This window comes from Sinocyclocheilus rhinocerous, unplaced genomic scaffold, assembly GCF_001515625.1.
Source record: "Sinocyclocheilus rhinocerous isolate Xijiao unplaced genomic scaffold, SAMN03320098_v1.1 scaffold1202, whole genome shotgun sequence".
NCBI classification, from domain to species: Eukaryota; Metazoa; Chordata; class Actinopteri; order Cypriniformes; family Cyprinidae; genus Sinocyclocheilus; species Sinocyclocheilus rhinocerous.
In genome coordinates this window covers 4827-23284 of record NW_015657483.1, presented here as the reverse complement: position 1 = coordinate 23284, position 18458 = coordinate 4827, and the positions used below count along the sequence as shown (strand labels likewise).

Here is an 18458-nt window from a genome sequence, read left to right as displayed (position 1 = left end):
TATTTTATGAATATATATTCTTATTTTGTGCATGTGAATTGGTTTTTGTGAATATATATATAATTTTTTTTTGTGCACGTGAAATATTTCTTATGCATGTGAATTGGGTTACGCATGTGTGCATCGCGTCTTTTGCGTGAATTATTATTGAGATCATTCTGGCTCCATAATTCAGCATTGTGCTTCAGAATCAGTGTCATGTATCTTAAATAGCCATGTGTTGTGGGATCAAACCATCATGTTTACATCAACTAATTCTCCTGCAATATGATCCCTGTGTCTACAGTACATGAGAAACTGAATGGAGAGAGCATCCCTGTCTTAACATAGCCTGTGATACTTCTGTGCTCCTTTTCTATTCTAAGAGCCTGTTGGTATAAGATGGAAAATTGCTAAGTGATTAGAGAGTATATGGGGGTGCTTCAGAAATGCATAGCTTTCTATAACAGCTCAGCTCTGCATCCTCACACTCTACTGGCGTCTTAACAAATACGGTGAGTTTTGGCTGGGATCCCATTTGCTGTTTTCAAAGATCCACAGCCATATACAAGGGTCTGAAAATAACCAAGGCCATGTTTGTCTCTATCTAACTGCTTATTAGGCGTGTCTCCCCTCCTTGGATAACAACAGAATAAAATGAATGACCATTTTTTTATTACCAAGCAACAACTTAAATGACGCATGTTAAGTTTTAATTAATTAATATAAACAATAAGATAATGAATATATAAAACTTAATATAGCCATTTCAGAAGATTCAATTTCAGAAACTCTTATATATAATTAATAAACAGTTTGTATTTATTTATAGTTATTAGTAATTAGTTATTTAGATTTCTTTTTTTCTTTCATCATGCTAAAGAGTTTATCCACATCTCATATCTAATGCAGCACTAGAACATTCTAGCAGCCTCCAGGATATGCAAATGATTACTTTGTATTTCATTCCATCTCAACACTTGAACCAGGAGTGATGAGCAGGCCTCTTTAATGACGTGTGTTCGTGACTTCAGCAATTCCAAGGAACTATAATAGGTATTCTTTTACAGTAAGGGCTGCTTGGAGACCCTCACTGGGAGTTACAGCCACTTTCCAAGGCTGTGTGCTGCTTTGTTTAGCTTTACCCCTTATAATCTGTCTGAGATGGCTTTAAGGGATAGGCAGGTAACGCTGAATCAAACCCCTTAAGGAGTTGTGCCCCACCCCCCCCACCCCTCAGAGATCCCAAGAAAACTTCGCACCTCTTCAGGAAGGGCTATAAATAGGCCCCATCTGTCCAGGGGCTAAGTTACAATCCCATTCCTTATGGAATTAGTAAGGAGTCCAGGAGGGTGAGTGGCACTGTTAGTTATGGGGGGCTCACGTCAGAACAACTGAGGTCTGAACTATGCAGAATCTGTGACCTCTAAGTCAGAACACTTCTATTGCTCTGCCTTAAGGACGGTTATCTGAAAATAACGCTCTCACTTCCTGCTCTATTCTTAAGACAGCAGCACCACGTTTGTGCACCAGAATGCAATTTGTGCTTCAATATCTCTTTAATTCTTAAGTCATAAACTAAGGTAAATACATTTTCACACTATTTTTTATATGTAGGATTTGAGAAAATGTCCACAAATGCATACTTGTGTCTATCAGCGGTATATAAAAAATATCTGGTCATACATTGTGAAGGACAAAAGTGCTTTTCAGGGGAAAGTTAAAGGCCCAAGCTCAGCTGTACTTAACTTTAAGTTGTCAGAGGAATTTTTGATGGGGTTATAGTTAATTATAATTTTGTGTCACTTAGAGTCACATTCAACATGACATCATGAGAATATTAGACTTTTTCCTGATCTAGACAGGAAGTGACAGCTTCATCTCTGAACCAATTACCTACAGTATATACTGTCAGCTGACACTGTAGACCAGTACGTCATTTAGACACAGATTAACAAAATAGGCAGAGTGACGCAAATACAAGATAACATACAATCAGAATGTGCCATTTTTTACAGATGATACATGAATGTTTTTATTTACATATTTATTCTTTAAAATTATTTACATATTGCATTTAGATATTGCACGTAAATTCTATTACACGATGTCTCTGAAATATTCTTGTGAGAAGGTACTGTAATTTATGAGGCTTTGTCTAGGAGAGAAGTGGCCTGTGGGAAGAAGCATTTTTAAAAGCAACTAGGGGAGCTGTTCTTGAAAACACTGTTTCTTAATGTTATAAGACACCCATGACTAATGCCTCAAATAGTTTTTCAATAGATTTAGACACAGGAAAGACACTCTGTACTAATAAGTTTCACTTTTTGTGTCTTTTTAGCCATGGATACGACTTGATACTACTTGAAAAAAGACTCCAAGTGCTAAGTTTAACCAAAAATCTTACAAACTAAATAAGCAGCATGTTATTTAGCAGCTAGAAAACGTGTGTTATTGAAGAAAAACAATTCTTCCCCGTAATTTCCTCAGCCACGGTTGGCACGTCTTCCCTGTTGCGGTCTTGAAAAGATAATTAATTAATCTGGAGATGTGTGTCACTTTGACATGACACCCTGCTGGGTTTTAACTGTATGATGGGCGTAAGCTCGCTTACCTCATTAGTATAGCTTGTGTAGTCTGAGGAGAGTCAGATGGGGATGTTTTTATATCTGAGTTGGAGTAGCATGTTTATGATGATGCAGGGGATTTATATTGATGCTACACTGATGTTTGGAAAGCTCTATCTCGGGTTGCTGTGGAAAACAGGATATTCTTGTGCAGATCACATGATACACCTTCACTGAAAACATATGATTGAATGACGTAAAATGGGTCACAGGGGGGGTTATGCTATTGGTTTACACTATGTTGTTTCATCTTACTATGTTTCAGTTCATGTTTTAACTAAAGGAATGGCTTTGGGATAGTCGACCCAAAAATTTAAAAAATTTAAAAAATCGACCCAAGTAAATCAAACAAGTTTGGAATGAAGGCCAAAAATCTCTGTTTACGCCAAACCTAACGCATACTTGATGGAAGTTTCGTCTTCCATCAAATTTAATTAAATGGCTCCCCACCCCCAACAACCATACCAAATAACCAAGTAGGCTAAAAGTGAATTAGCTGCTAAAATTATTAAGAGCTGAGGGGGTTGTTGGTTCTGGTGGGCAGGTGGATGGGACGGGAGGGGGCAGGTTTTTAGAGAAGGTGCTTCTAGATGGCAGGGGTGAGCCCTGATGACAGCTGGGGGGGCTACAACCGAAAGGGGGTCAGAGAAAGCAGGTCCAAAGGGAAAGCAGGGGGTTGAGAAGGGTGAATGAATATCTCCAGTCTCTACATTACTGGCCCACCTCTGGGGGTGTGCAAAGGACCTGCAAGACATATTTAGATGGGAGAGAAAAGAGAAAACACACTCTGCGCGTTCTGCGGGGTAACGGGCATCAGCAGCTGAGGTCTCCTCAAGACTTAAAGACTCCACTAACTCCCTTTCCCAAGAGTCCAGGCTGAGATGAACAAAGACGTTTAATCACTCATTGTCACTATCAGTTTTCATTCACTTCACAGTTTGATTTCTCAAACTGTCTGCACTTTGCTCACGCACTTCTACCTATAACATGACAATGAACACTGACAAATTTGGATGCTGGAAGAGTTCCACTCTTTGACAAACATCTCTCTCTGCTCAGATGACCCAAAACTGAGAAAACCCCTGGGCTTGAGCACGTAGTGGATAAGTCTGATGAAACATAGTTTGCATTCAGTGCATGGGATTTTTGTTTAAACTTCCATTTTATTATTATTATTATTATTATTATTTACATTTTATTTAATTTTAAAATAATTTATAATAATTTCAGACAACATAGATTGAAATAGGCAAAAACAAAAGTGTTGCATTTATAATTTTGTTCAGTGTATTTATTCTTGTTTTTACGGTTTTCCATATTTTTGAATAAAAGTGGAAAATGGAACAAAAATATCACATAAAGTAGAGAGGAATAGAACAAAATATCCACAATATAATAGAACAATGTTATCACAAAAATTAAAGTAAATGGGAAATATGTAGCAACCAACAAATGGAAAGAAATTAAAACTTAAACAGTATAGTTTATATCTTATATTTTAGCATCAACAAAGAAACCACCTTTCATTCACTCTCATCAAAGTTGTACATTTTAGATAATTTATATTAGTCGAGCAATGATGCTTTGCAGAGAACTTCCTTGTTTGGTTTTTGTCATGTCATTTTCACTGAAATGACAACATACCTTAAGACCTTCATTTATTTTGGAAAAGTGGTCACATTCTAGCCACCTGTCCTGGTATTTATAGCCATCAGCTGCTGCCATTCCCCATTCGTTGAAACATTATTGTGAGGATGTAAGCATTTTGTCATTAAAAATGTGATGTTTCAATTATTAATCTTGGGGTAGACCAAGTTTGTACACTACAAAAGGTTTTGTCAAATGTCCTTAAAAAGTGCCTCATGTGGTAACAGTTAAAATAACTTGCTTTATTCAGGTTTTTAAAAAATGACTGATTCAAACTGAACAGGAATAATTCAGCAAACTATACACTTTAAGAGGGTTCGACCTTTTTTTAAATAAAACTTTGTTTCAACAGAAAGGGCACCATCAGTCATCAAGATTCAAACAAAACACTATTTATGAATATATCTGTAATATCTAAATGCAATAAATATAGTGTATATATTGAAAGCGACTTCTGTGTGGGCTGTGCTTCATCTCTACACTATTAACAGCAGGCGATGGAACTTTTTTGGCAGCGAAATTTTGCATCTTAATAACTGTTTGTTTTGTCAAACTTCCGCCAGATGATGATTCTAAAGAAAACTGCTGTAGCGTCTCGCTATTGCAGTGGTTACATCTTCACGGGAACGAAGAGTCATGTTTACGCGTTTACCTCAATAGGAATATGACTACAGTTAAAAAAAAAAAAAGCAATCTGTAAACTGTGGGCACTTCTTAAATATTTCATAAAAGTCTCCAAGGAAACGGCGCACGCGTAAAAAATACAATCAATACCTTGAAGAAAATTCCCCGGTTGTTGTCTCCCCCTGAAGTTGAAATAAGGTTTACGACCCTTGGCTGTCCCCGCGCTTCGCCCCCTTCTCCATTTGAGGCGCGCGAGCCCTCCCCTCTCTAACTAACGACCCAATCCGCTTGTGCATCAGTCTGACATCAACTCTGAAGTAAATTATACGCGTATATAAACATCTATACTTACCTTGAGAATGCTGAGTATCCTCCAAGCTGTGGTCCACTCCCTGTGTTGACTTCCTTCCCGGCGGACAAATAGACAAAAAAAAAAAATGGCACCTAAGAAGGACGCTAAGAAGCCCGAGCCTCCCAAGAAAGCAGAACCCGCACCTGCCCCCGCGCCCGCGCCTGCCCCCGAGGCCCCACCTAAACCCGCAGCAGTAGATCTGTCTGGCGTGAAGGTAACGACCACTCCTGTGATACATGACTTCAAACAGATGTGCAGTGAAAGTTAATGGAATTTTTCCTCAGACTTTAAAGTGATTTAATTTTTTTTTCGTTTAGCTGAAATTAAAGATGTGCAGTTTTGACTAAATTACGAATGAGAATTTAAAAAAAAGGATAGTTCAGGTCCTGAATGCTGATTGGTTAGTAGGCTACATGATTCCAACTCTTCACCAGAATAATACTCTGTTATTATTCACATGTCAGGTTCATTATAGTTCATTATATTTGTATTCTAAAGCCTCTCGTGTCGTATTGCTTATTTACGAAAATGTCTGCATTAAGGTTGCGTTACACTTTATAATTGCTTTCATAATGTGTTTAACGACGCTATGTATGTAATACAGATTCATATGGAGCTGTCATAAAAGTTTGAGCCATATATTTGAATGTACTTAACCTACTGATCTTTTAAGCATAGTATATTGGCTAAATGACTTAAATCTCAAATCAGTTGCCTAAGGTTGTTCTGTGATGACTGCAGCTATTATTGGCGGATGATTCAGCACCACGGATAGCTCAGGATAAGTTGTTGTTGTTTTTTTCTTCTGCTTAACTACAATCAGACGTAACACCCCTTTTCTGATTGGCCCAGATAGCCAAAAGTGGAGTAGGTTCACATGGCCAAACATGGAGGTCCTTACTGTTCTGTAAGCAGCTGAGCAACTAAATTAAGCATGCCAAGATCTGGGGCTCTTACTCTTCAGTTTTCTATTAAAGCAGCTGTTTGTGAATGACTCACCTGTCATAAAGATGTTAGTGATGTGATGGATTTTCTCAGGTCCTGAAAATCATTCAGCATCTTCAGGCCATGCACATAGTCTCCCTGTTTTATGTTGTGGAAAATTCATTTGCATTACTTATTATTATTTTACAAAAGTGGTATTTGCCATTCACAGTATATATTCTTTGACTTACATAACTACACTATGTAGTATAAAGCAGATTCAAACGAAGCTGTCATGAAATTTTGATCCATATATTTGAATTGACATAACATACTGATATGTTAAGCATATTGTAATGTTTCACTTGTGGGATAGAATCAAAAGTACCTCTGTTTCCCTGCAGGTCGATTTCAACCAGGACCAGTTGGAAGGTGAGATTATTTTTTATAGATTCCATGACCCATGCTTACATATTTGTATTGGATTTGCATGGGGTGCGGTGCTTAAAATAATGAACAATAGAATAGGGAAAAAATCCTGCAGAAAGAAATTTAGTTAATAAATATCCTAACTAATTATAATATGCCTCTAGGCAGGAATGTAATGGCACCAGCAATATCAATTCAAATCCTTAGAACATTTTAAGTGGTTTGAAGTAAGCGACCTGTGTCAAATTCCCAAAGTGATCTGGGATTTACTTCCGCTGTGGTATAAAGGTCAAGCAGTTGCATGCAACTTCACAGTTAATTTGCACCATTGTCCAGGCCTGCATCTTATGTGGAAGAATGTGGTCGTTGCTCAGTGAGGGGGAGCTTTCAGCAGCCTGGGTGTGAGTTACACTGCAGTCAGCATTTTAGCCTCACATGGTACTGCCTTTATATGGAGGGAGTTATATTCTTGGGAGAGCATATCAATTCCAAGATGACTCTTTGAATGTCTCCCCCCACCCCTGTCAACATCGTTGGTGGCAGCTGGCTTTGTGCGGAAATCAGATGAAGCTATTAATCTTTTAGCAGATCATCTTCCAGTGAACCACTAGACTCATTGCCATGACGTCCATAGAAATAGTGAGGACTGATTAGCAGAATTTAATAAGATTGATAGGTAGTGATTAACAAGGGAACCTTGTATTTTGCAAACGCATCTTAGTTTGAGAGATCCAAATAAAATATATGGTCTACAAATGCAAAACACAATAACTATACATTTTTAAAAAAAATGGTTATAAGCAAAACTGAGATAATCTGACTTTAGACAACTTTATCTTAATATTTAGATTAATAGATCTAGATAAATCTAGAGAGTGAAAACTGACATCAAATCAATTAAAAAAAGCAAATTTTCTCACTTCCAAGTTAATGGGTTTTGCTATAGGCAAAACTTACATGATCTTTCAGTTAATCTGAATATCAATGATATAATTATATGAATATAATTATACATTAAAATTGCCTCATTAAAAGCAAAAATTAAACCTGAAATAAAAATGAATAAAAATAGACATTTAAAAACAACAAAAACTAATACAAATGAAAAAAACATCAAAATTACAAAAACTTTATCTAAAGTTAAAAAGTAGAAAATATGAAAATAAAATCGAATTCATAATATTAACAAAAACTATATGATCTCAATTGTACTACAATAAAACTGATCCCTAAAATGCGTAAAACTGTGCAGAGAAGTAAGCTGTTTCATGTGAATGTGCGAAACTTCAGATTCATTACCACTATAGGGTTAGGCAAACAACTAGAGAAAAAAAAAAAAGTGCAGCAAACGGACAAAAAATAATAATATAATAACTAAGAGCAGTTTATATCCTAACGGACTGTTTTTGTCCAACTAAAATAACTGGAAGCGGCTGACACTGGAAGCATCCACTCTTACATTAAATATTAGGTGGATAGCACAATGTAATACAGTCAAAGTCCCTTTAAGGTATTCTATAGTCTTTGATACAGTATAACTGCATCAACCAGTGGTGTGAGTTGTGGGCGGGATTATCGGTTTGATCAACCAATAGCAGACAGGGATGTGTTCATGAAACATGTTTGAAACTAGTGTGCAGAGAAATGACCAGTGTTGGGCTAGTTACTCCAAAAATGTAATTTATTACTCGTTACTCTTTTCAAAAGTAATATTATTACTTTACTTATTACTACAGTAATTAGTTACACTACTAGTTACATTACTTTTCCTTCACACCCCACAGAAGTTGCAATTGTGTATCTTCCCCATAAAATTATTCTAAAATGTTACTAATAATATATTTCTACCTCATCATTTGACCAAAATCTACATTGGATCGCAGTCCAAAGTTTTTACAAACACTCAATGGTGATTGATGGTGACTTTTAAGAAAAAGTGTTGTATTAATTGTCATGTGTAGCTTGAAGCTAATTGTAGCTATAATTTCTCTGTTACCCAAATATGATTATATTTCATTAAGTATTTTATCAAAAGAAATCACATAAGTTCATAAGATTTTTAATTATAGTAATATAATTTATATGGGGATCAGAGGGATGTGGGTGGGCAAGCCATGTAATGCCAGTTAAATGCCATGTTAAACCTTTTTCATACTCCAAGCTTTCCTGATGCACTGGTGACTTCATGTGCCAGTGTGAGTCGTGAAAATTTGAAAATAAATCTAGGAATTATTGGATTGTTGGATTTCAAATCAGTAGGGGTTGAGGCATCAAAAGTAACTAAGTAACTAGCTTTTTTATGGATGGTAACAGTAATATTATTACTGAAATCCTATTAGTAATTAGTTACACTACTAGTTACTGCAAAGAGTAATATTATTACAGTAACTAGTTACTAGTAACTAGTTACTGCCCAACACTGGAAATGACACACTTCACCTTTAACTAAAATACTCTCTTCACAATTCCAGATTACAGGGAGGCCTTCGGACTTTTCGACAGAGTTGGTGACAGCAAAGTAGCCTACAACCAGATTGCAGATATCATGCGTGCACTGGGACAGAACCCAACCAACAAAGAGGTTACAAAGATCCTGGGCAACCCTACAGCTGATGGTAAGCGGATTTGTTTTTCCTTTTCTTTAAACTTTTAATTAGCTTTTCCAAAAGTACCTTTAGTCAACATCAGCACTCTCAGACGCTTTCACCATGACATATTTCAGATGCGTTTCTTTAACTTTAATTGGTAGAAGGTTGATGTGGTGACAGGTGTTTGTAGTGCATTGTTTCACTACATCTGCCCTCTACGACCCCTCCATTAACTTTTGACCTCGTTTACAGAAATGGCAAACAAGAGAGTCGACTTTGAGGGTTTCCTGCCCATGCTGCAGTTTGTGGTCAACAGCCCAAACAAGGCAACATACGACGACTATGTTGAGGGTCTGCGTGTATTTGATAAGGAGGGCAACGGAACTGTAATGGGTGCTGAGTTGCGTATCGTCTTGTCAACACTGGGTAAGGGGCCAAAAGTGTTTTTGAATTGAATAAACCAGTTAATTTAGATGCTACCATTTTTTTCAGTGTAGTTGAGAACCATTAATATTATGCTTCTAATCAAGTCTGTTGTCAAGCTATAATAGCTTTAAACGGTGGCTGTCATAAAACATTTTGGGAAAATTACCTCTATAGATTTCAAACAATTTTCAGACATTTTTTGGACAGGATTAGGAGTTTTATTCAAATTTATTTAAAATGTATTCACAATTTGTACAGTATCTTTCAACATAATTTTTTTCATGCTAGAAATTATTTTATTATGAAATTTGAAAGTAAAGACTTTGTTTATTCAAAATGATCACAGTAAAAACTTGTGAAAATTCAATTTAATTTTTGTTTATAATTTTGTTTCCCCACAAACAGCTCATTGATACTTAAAACTAAATCATAGATCCTCTCACATAACCTATATCTGTGTTTAAATGCATTTTTATGACAAGCATCAGTTTTCCATCTATTTAATGACCTGAACAACCCATTTTCCTCTCTTCTCCTACAGGTGAGAAAATGAATGAAACTGAGATCGATGCTCTCATGCAAGGCCAGGAGGATGAAAATGGCTGTGTGAACTATGAGGGTCAGTTATGATCCTTTCTTTGTCTCACTGAACATTTATTACAGTAAAATGTTTTAATGGCAGACTGATTTATAGACATAATGTTTATTTGTTGTCCTGTAATTCTAATCCCACTTTGACTTTTTTTCAATCTCTCCATTCTGAACAGCTTTCGTCAAACACATCATGTCTGTGTAAGAAGTCTGAGTTTTGAGGAAACTGAAGCGTTTCTCCAGATTCCATGATGTCAGGACATCCACACAATATTTCCAAAACCAACTCAGAAATGGATGAAAGGGACACAGATGTTAGTCATAAACAGTTATTTTGTTATTTGTGTTTACTATTTTTTTTTCCTATTTCTTTTGTCTGTTCTTGGAAGCCATTGATATTTTTCCCAGCTAATTTTCTTGGTGTTGTTCATGCCGGGACAAGCCTCTCCGTAGTGGAACGGTTGTGAGGGGTGTGGGGGGGACATCGTAGTTACACAAAAATATAAACCACCCCCCTTGACCCCTCACTGTCTGGATCACAAAGTCAAAGGTGCTAAATATACTGCCATTAATAGACTGACTGCAAAACCTCCTTCCCTTTCCCCAGAGTCTTAATTTATTTGTTGCCTCTGTCAATTCTCATAATAAACTTTTCACAAAGTATCTGCCTTGTTGTGATTAATGTTCTCATACTCAGCACACAAGGCAGTAAGGCAAGTGGAACAGGTAGGTAAACAAGATTGATCATTTAAATAGCTTAGCAGTAGTTGACTTTGTGGCGCTGGGGATTTAAAGCCGACATGAAACAGTATTCACTACCCATTTTACTTCCATAATCTATTGTAGTGAAAGAGGATATTCAACAAGAAAAAAAATATAGGATGGGTCTTGGCAGAAAATAAGGAAAAAGTAAAGAAAAGTTGTTTAAAATAAGACCAGAAATGTGTATCAAGAAAATTAACTGGGTCAGCTGCTAAGAAACTCAAGGATGCAAACCTGTCACATTTTGGCCTTGTGACCTTAATTTAAAATGCAATACAAGCCAACCATCATCCGTTTATAAATCTGTTCTCAACAAAAAAGAAGGTTGAAGGTTACCCTTTTTCGTCAAAATAAAAGCTCAATGCATGGTTTAACATTGATAAAAGCAAAGGTATTAAGACAGGCATAAATATTAGTAATGTAATCTTACTGTTGCTCTGTAAAATTAACCATGTGATATTTCAGTTTTTCTTTTTTAATAAATCTGCAAAAATGTCAACAATTCTGTGTTTTTCTGTCAATATAATATATTCGCCATATCCTGATGCTAAAATTGACTGTAATTTCACCAGACAAACTAAGAAAAAGTCATAATCTTTCAACAGAAATCTATTAAACACAACATGTTCACAACATGAGGCCTGCAACAAATTAACAAATTATTAATGATGAAATGTTGTAAAATGGCAATTAAATTTACAGTGAGACTGATGAACAATTTCATCAGTTTTTTTAAAGCATGGCTAAGGAGCCATTTTTTTGTCCTGGACACTTTAATTCACACAATAGATTTCCACTTACCTTTTCTAAAATCACTATAATGCACAGCTTATACTGTAACTGTTATTGCTTTTTTTTTTTAAACCTGTAAGGAGGCAATAATACCATAACTATAGGTCATTACACATTTCACAAGCACAAAAAAAAAACATAGATCACACTAATGTTTTGTTCATTTTCTGTATTTTTATTGTCATAACTGTTAAGGGCATTTATAATCCGTATCATACCAACAGGAGAAAAACTGCGTACATCTATGTGACCTTTTAAATACATTTACAGCAGCTGAAGGAATCAGGGAAAGGGTGGGTAAGGCTCAGAGGGGCCGAGAAAACACAGAAGCCTACGAATGACAGCTGTTCTAGAGGAAAAGGGGCAGGGGAGAACCACAAAAGACGAGAAAAAATATACTGGAGTACTGTGTTCAAACAGATGCAAGCGGAGTGAGTAACCTTCTTAAAGTTTCGTTTTGTGTGTTTCTTTTTCCACTTCCTAAGAAATAAAACTAAGCATCCAAGCAGGAATCAGCAACCAAACACAGGGCCTAACACACCGACAGAGTCCCAAGGAGGGCCGCAGCACCACTCATCTTGCTCAGACAGATCCGTCCCATCTCGACTCTGAAAAATGGCGGTACGGTTCACATTTCAAGACTGAGCAAATCCGAGCAGATCTTACATGATTCATGTATACCTGGAGCCCTTGAATGTCTTTGCGTAACTGTAATATCATTGTTTTGTGTAAGTCGCCGCACAAATCTGCTTAAACTGTGTACCGACAAAGATCCACGGAAGCAACGGTTACTGCGAAGGCAGGGGTGTGGGCGGTCATCCGAAATAATGTACAAGCTAAACATCGTCGCTAGTATCTACAAAACATGATGTGTTCTTTTTATTCAATGTTTCAGCAAATAACTTACTAAAATCCCTTGAGATAGAAAATAGCCTCTTTTTGTGTACTAGAATACATGCTCGTCATACTATCTAGGTTTTTTTTTAATGCAATTGTACAGGTACAAGTTATCTAAGGAGTAATCTTTTTTTTTTGATTGAGCATGAGATGTTGAGACAAAGAGCTGGCATATTTATAAATATATTCCCTTATAGTGTATATCGTGTTTGATCGTACGTGACTCGCAGTTGAGATGTTTTAGAGTCCATGCACTGAATGGGCAAAACAACACGTTCAGCATGAGATCGTCGCGCCACATTCCCGAATATAAAAAATTCTGATCGACCGACTTTTAGGCAACACACCTGACGCTGACCCTAAACCAGCATTTGAGGTCACTGTCTGTACACAACCATAAAATGTCACATGTAACATGGGTAATAAAAAGCACTGGTACCTCTCTAGCTAAGTCATTATTCATTAAAATGAACAACAACAAAAAAATAATTTTTTTTCCAATTCAGATAGTCACAACAGGGCTCTGCAAGATTGTTGGTTGATGAAGAGGGAAGTGTGAATATGGGAAGTGAATCTGTAGTCTTCCATAAATACCAGAGGGAGGAAAGGTGAACTGTGACACCACTGATGGGGACTACTGGAGACTGAGCGGAGGGGAAAGTCGAACGGAGACGTTTCGGGGGGATTCACAAGCCTTGTTTGGCCAGGGCGGCGGTCACATCCTCAGCCAGCGTGGCCAGCTGTGGCGACTCGAGCATGTTGAGGCTTCCAGACGAGGACATGTGGCTGTGCCGGTGAGGGGAGGTGCCGCCCGACAGCCTGAGCGCCTCGATCACAATCTCTGCTCCGTGATCCACGCGTGCTTTAGCCGTGTCACGGTATATCATCTTATGGCTTTCGATCTTAGGAAGCAGGAAACAGGAAGTTGGAGACGGTCTTCATGTATGATGTGGGATGGGTAAGTACGAACATCTGCTTTTGTGCACTCACCTGTACATGTCCTCCTCCAGGTATATGGTGGGCATTTTCCAGGGAGCCGACCTTCGAATGGGCTTTTTCTCTGAAGCCTAGCTTCACACTCTCAATGCGCACATTACCACCACCTGAGACACAGACAGAGTCATTAAACAATTAATCAATTTCTCATTTTTTCTGCTGGTACAATCTCAAAAAAAAAAAAAAATAACTGAACTTTTTACGAATTTAAAGATCTACACTACAGTTTTAAAACTTTTTTAATGCTTTTGAAAGAAGTGTTTTATGATCACCAAGGCTACATTTATTTGATAAAAATACAGTAAAAACAGTAAAATTGTGAAATATTATTACAATTTAAAGGAACTGTTTTCTATCTTATTATATTTTAAAATGCAATTTATTCCTGTGACAGCGAAGCTTAATTGTTAGCAGGCAGCCATTACTCCAGTCTTCAGAAATCATTCTAATGTGCTGATTTGGTACTCAAGAAACATTTCTTATTATTATCAATGTTGAAAACAGATGTGCTGCTTTATATTTCGTGTGGAAAACATTATACATTTATTTCAGAATTCTTTGATGAATAGAAAGTTCCAAATAACAGCATTTATTTAACATAGAAATACATGTTTAATCACTTTTATAAATGTAAAAGGCATAAATGTAATGCTGTAATAAATTGAATGCATCCTTCATTACTTATAAAAAAAACATTAATGACTCCAAAGCTCTGAACAGCAGTGTATGTATATTCTCCAAAATCTTTATCAAATATTAAAGTAGACCTATATAAAATCTATGTTATTTAAAATACAATGGCAAAAAAAAAAAAGAAAAAAAAAAAAGATATTTATATCATGATGCTTTTTAATCACTGTCCAATGTTCATCACTGGAAAGGTCTTGCAAGATTCTTACTTCAGAAAATTTCACATTTTGTAAATTTTGCATAAAGGATAATCTGTAATGGCTGAATCACTTGAAATGGGTTTGGCAAAGGATGACATTAACAACTTAAAAACCACAAGATGGCACTGTTGTATCATCCAATAGTCTAGCTCAGGCGTTCCATGCTTTAAAAGCAATCTGCATGACACTGCAAATTTCCGGTCAGTGGTCAATATTTCCAGAACTCATTAGTATGCTCACCTGGCCTGTGGCGGATGTTGTCCAATGATCCACACTTGGAAGTCACATGACTAAGATCAATCTTCTTAGTCTGAATTTGAACCTGTGAGAAACACCAGAGGTTGAGAACAAAACATAAAACAAAAACTGGATATCTTCTTCCCATATGATGCTGCAATGTAATATATATAATATATATATATATATATGTGTGTGTGTGTGTGTGTGTGTACTGAGCAATAACTGATTAGTTAAACAGTTACAAGGCACAGAGAACTACGCTGCTAAATGCATAAAAATGGTTAACTGAGCTGCAAATCAAGCAGAACTGATCCATATGCTGAAGATGCCACAACATTAAGAAAACCAATAAGTGCAATGAATATCACAAATCCAGCATCAGATCACTGAATCAAATGACAGACATTCAGCTGTTTAGAAATTCATGGCGAAGTTAACATTGCAGTGGGTTCTGATTCAGATTCTGGTGCATTTGGACAAAAACGAAGTCAAACTTCAGTTATTTCAGAATAATAAATAACTGTTCTTACTGAGGAGCTTGATGAATGTTGATAGGAGTCTTTCATTTCTGTCACAAAAGTGATCTAGCCCTCAGCAAATACTTAACCTAAACTAAATAGACAGCGTAAGTAATGTTTTCTGGAAACCAAACTCATGACCTTGGCGTTGCTAGCGCCATGCTCTACACCTTGTGGTCATTATAGCTTTGTTGTAATAGTCACACACAGTGACTGACTGCTGCTGCGAGGGGAAGAAAAAGCAAATCTGATTGAAGTGCAGACATGACTCAGCACATACCAGCTCTGACATTTAGAAAACACCGGTCAAGACATTTCTGTTGGCAATATGCACAATCAGAAACAACAGAGAGACTACGACACGCAAAACCTAGTGAGCTGACTATGTAGCAGCATAGCCCTTTGGGATTTTTTAGGCATAATTATACTGCTGCCTTGGACAAATTGTGAGTCAGCATTGTATCCTTTGCAGCAAAAGCAATCCCATAAATTCACTGCAACATACTTAGTAAAAAAAATAAAATAAAAATAAAAAACAGGATAGCAGACAAAGTAAGAGAAATGTCAATTATTAACATATATGTTGAAAATTACTACTAAAACATTCAAATCTAAATAAAAATTAAATGTTGTGACTGAAGACTGGAGTAGTCGCTGTTAAAAAATTCAGATTTTACATTAAAGGAATAAATTACACTTTAAAATATATTCAAATAGAGAACAGTTCTTTTAAATTGCAATAACATTTCATAAGTTTACTGTTTTTACTGCATTTTTTTTATTAAATAAATGCAGCATTTTAGTGAGCATAAGAGACTCCTTTCAAAACATTAAGGGTAATAAACTTGGAGATCCCGAGCTGTTAAACTGCAGTGTACATAATAGACATACAGTTATTAGGTTCCATCTCAGTTAGGATGCTGCCTATGTGGGCAGCAGACAGCAAGGCATCTCACTAGGTTTTGGAAAAAAAAAAAATAAGTATAATACAGGAGAACTTGAAACCTAACGAAAACAAGAATGAGAAGCCATGAAGGTTGCTGCAACTACTCCATGGTACAGTCTGTTGAGCAAAACTGTAAGTTTATAAAAATAAACACTTTTTTTCTCAGAGAAACTGGAAATATTGAAAAGAAGGGCTGATGACGTGTTGTCTTGTTTTGATATGACTTCCATACAGTTGACACACAAGTGTTGATAGGTCAACATCAAACACCTGCATTACAGTCTACAAATATATACATATGGACTGTATATATTTTCACAAGATGAACAACAAGAAGGGACTTCAGTTTTGTATATTATCCCTTATACAGGTTTTTCATATTATATCTGATGTGTGTGTTTATTGAAGATCGCATCTATATGATGTTTGATTCTGCCACGGCAGGCATTTTGTCCTATCTGTAGCTTTGAAATGAGTCCGGAACATTTCTAAGTTGGAAGTCTAGGACCCTCAGATCCAGAAAGGAAGCAAAATGTTCATATTTAATCCTAATGGACAGAGTAAAGGGTCAAAAATCGTGGAGGTCTATTGGCTTTGGAAAAGAAGGAGAGAGAGACAGAGAGGGAGCAGTACATACATTGCCTCCATGGGGCAAATGCTTCAGATTATCCTTGTATCCGCACTTTGACTGTACGTGACTGAAGTCCAGCTTCTTGTTTAAAATTTGAATCTAGAAAATACAAAAATATGTGTCTCTTTTAATGAAGATGGAAGCACACACACTTACATGCACATGCACAAACAGAGAACTGGTAGCTGTGCATTGGTGAAACAGATCAGTATTCAAAGTCAGTTAGATGACAACCCATAACTCCAACCAAAGATGGACCTGACACCACTGTCAATGTGCTCACAGCACCTGCAGCCAAAAATCAACCAAGCAATACCCAGTCGATAAAAGTGTAGCACTGACGAAGCAACAAAGTTGAGTAGAGGTCAATTTTATGCAAATGTGCAGCAACACAATGAGGCGACTACCAATCGGCAGTGGAGAGAACCAACAGTGCAGAGAAGTTGTGATTTAATCACTGTCAGCATGAACACCCCTTAAGGGTTAAACTACAGCTGTACTCATTGTTGACACTCTTTCCAACAGTTAGACCGCCATATGCTGCATCAACACAAATAAGAAGCTTTCACTTATTTTATGCTAATTAATGCTGAAAGTTTCTCCATTTAGTGGAGCATCACACTGAAGGGCTGAATAGATGAACACGGAGGTAATTCCAGATAAACATTACAAATTTAATTAACTATAACATGTAAAACTCAGCCTCGTCCCAACACCTGCAAATGTCAGCTTCACTTCTTGTTGGGGCCCTGATTAGCAACATTTTCAAGAATCCCCAAGAGATCGTCCTATTAAATGTGGATTTTGTGAGTCACTCTGCAGGACTCACTAATTGGTGACAAAATAGTAATAATAGCAACTATTCTTACATACATTACATACATACATTTTAACTTAATACTGTATGCACATCAAGACCAGTCAAATAAAATAATAGTAAAAATAATAAATAAATAATAAATATAAAATAAATACAAATAAAAATAGATCACTTTAAGCAATACACACACACATTTATATAACAATATAACATAATAAATCACATAATAAAAAAGTTAATTCATGACCGGTTAAATCAAATAAATAAAAAAGATACATAATTTAAATCAAGAAAATATAATATGTAAACATAATAAGTAATTATGTAAATATGTAATATAATATGTAAATGTATGACCAGTCAATAAAATAAAATAAAACAAAATAATAAAATAACAAAATAAAAGATAGATAATTACAGCAAATGATTTAAATTTGAATTGCCGTTCAAAAGCTTGTGATAAGTAGATTTTTAATGTTATTGAAAGAAGTCTCTTCTGCTCATCAAGGCTGCATTTATTTGATCAAAAAGACAGAAAAAACAGTAATATTGTGAAATATTATTACGCTTATGTACTTTAAATTAAAATATATTCCTGTGATGCAAAGCTGAATTTTCATCAGCCATTACTCACGTCACATGATCTTTCAGAAATCCTTCTAATATGCTGATTTATCATCAGTGATGGACACAGTTGTGCTGCTTTTTTTTTTTTTTTTGGAACCTGTGACACTTTTTCAGGATTCTTTGATGAATAAAAAATTTAAAAACAGCATTTA

General features: G+C 36.2%; 2 protein-coding genes and 1 pseudogene across 2 annotated transcripts; 1 reads left to right on the top strand and 2 right to left on the bottom strand.

Moving 5' to 3' along the window:
* LOC107721017 (carbamoyl-phosphate synthase [ammonia], mitochondrial-like) overlaps positions 1 to 4331 on the bottom strand; it is a 54179-nt pseudogene extending 49848 nt beyond the window's left edge.
* An 848-nt stretch (positions 4332 to 5179) lies between these two features.
* myl1 (myosin, light chain 1, alkali; skeletal, fast) lies at positions 5180 to 10764 on the top strand. The gene is made up of 6 exons (XM_016528873.1): positions 5180 to 5443; positions 6558 to 6585; positions 9054 to 9197; positions 9423 to 9596; positions 10138 to 10215; positions 10364 to 10764. The coding sequence occupies exons 1-6, from the start codon at positions 5315 to 5317 to the stop codon at positions 10390 to 10392; spliced, it is 582 nt and encodes a 193-aa protein (XP_016384359.1). The 5' UTR covers positions 5180 to 5314; the 3' UTR covers positions 10393 to 10764.
* Positions 10765 to 11895: 1131 nt separating this feature from the next.
* LOC107721016 (microtubule-associated protein 2-like) lies at positions 11896 to 17052 on the bottom strand. The gene is made up of 5 exons (XM_016528872.1): positions 17032 to 17052; positions 16866 to 16958; positions 14765 to 14846; positions 13629 to 13741; positions 11896 to 13540 (listed from the first exon to the last, which is right to left on the bottom strand). Exons 1-5 carry the CDS (start codon positions 17050 to 17052, stop codon positions 13325 to 13327), a joined length of 525 nt encoding a protein of 174 aa, XP_016384358.1. The 3' UTR covers positions 11896 to 13324.
* Between the last annotated feature and the right edge of the window lie 1406 nt (positions 17053 to 18458).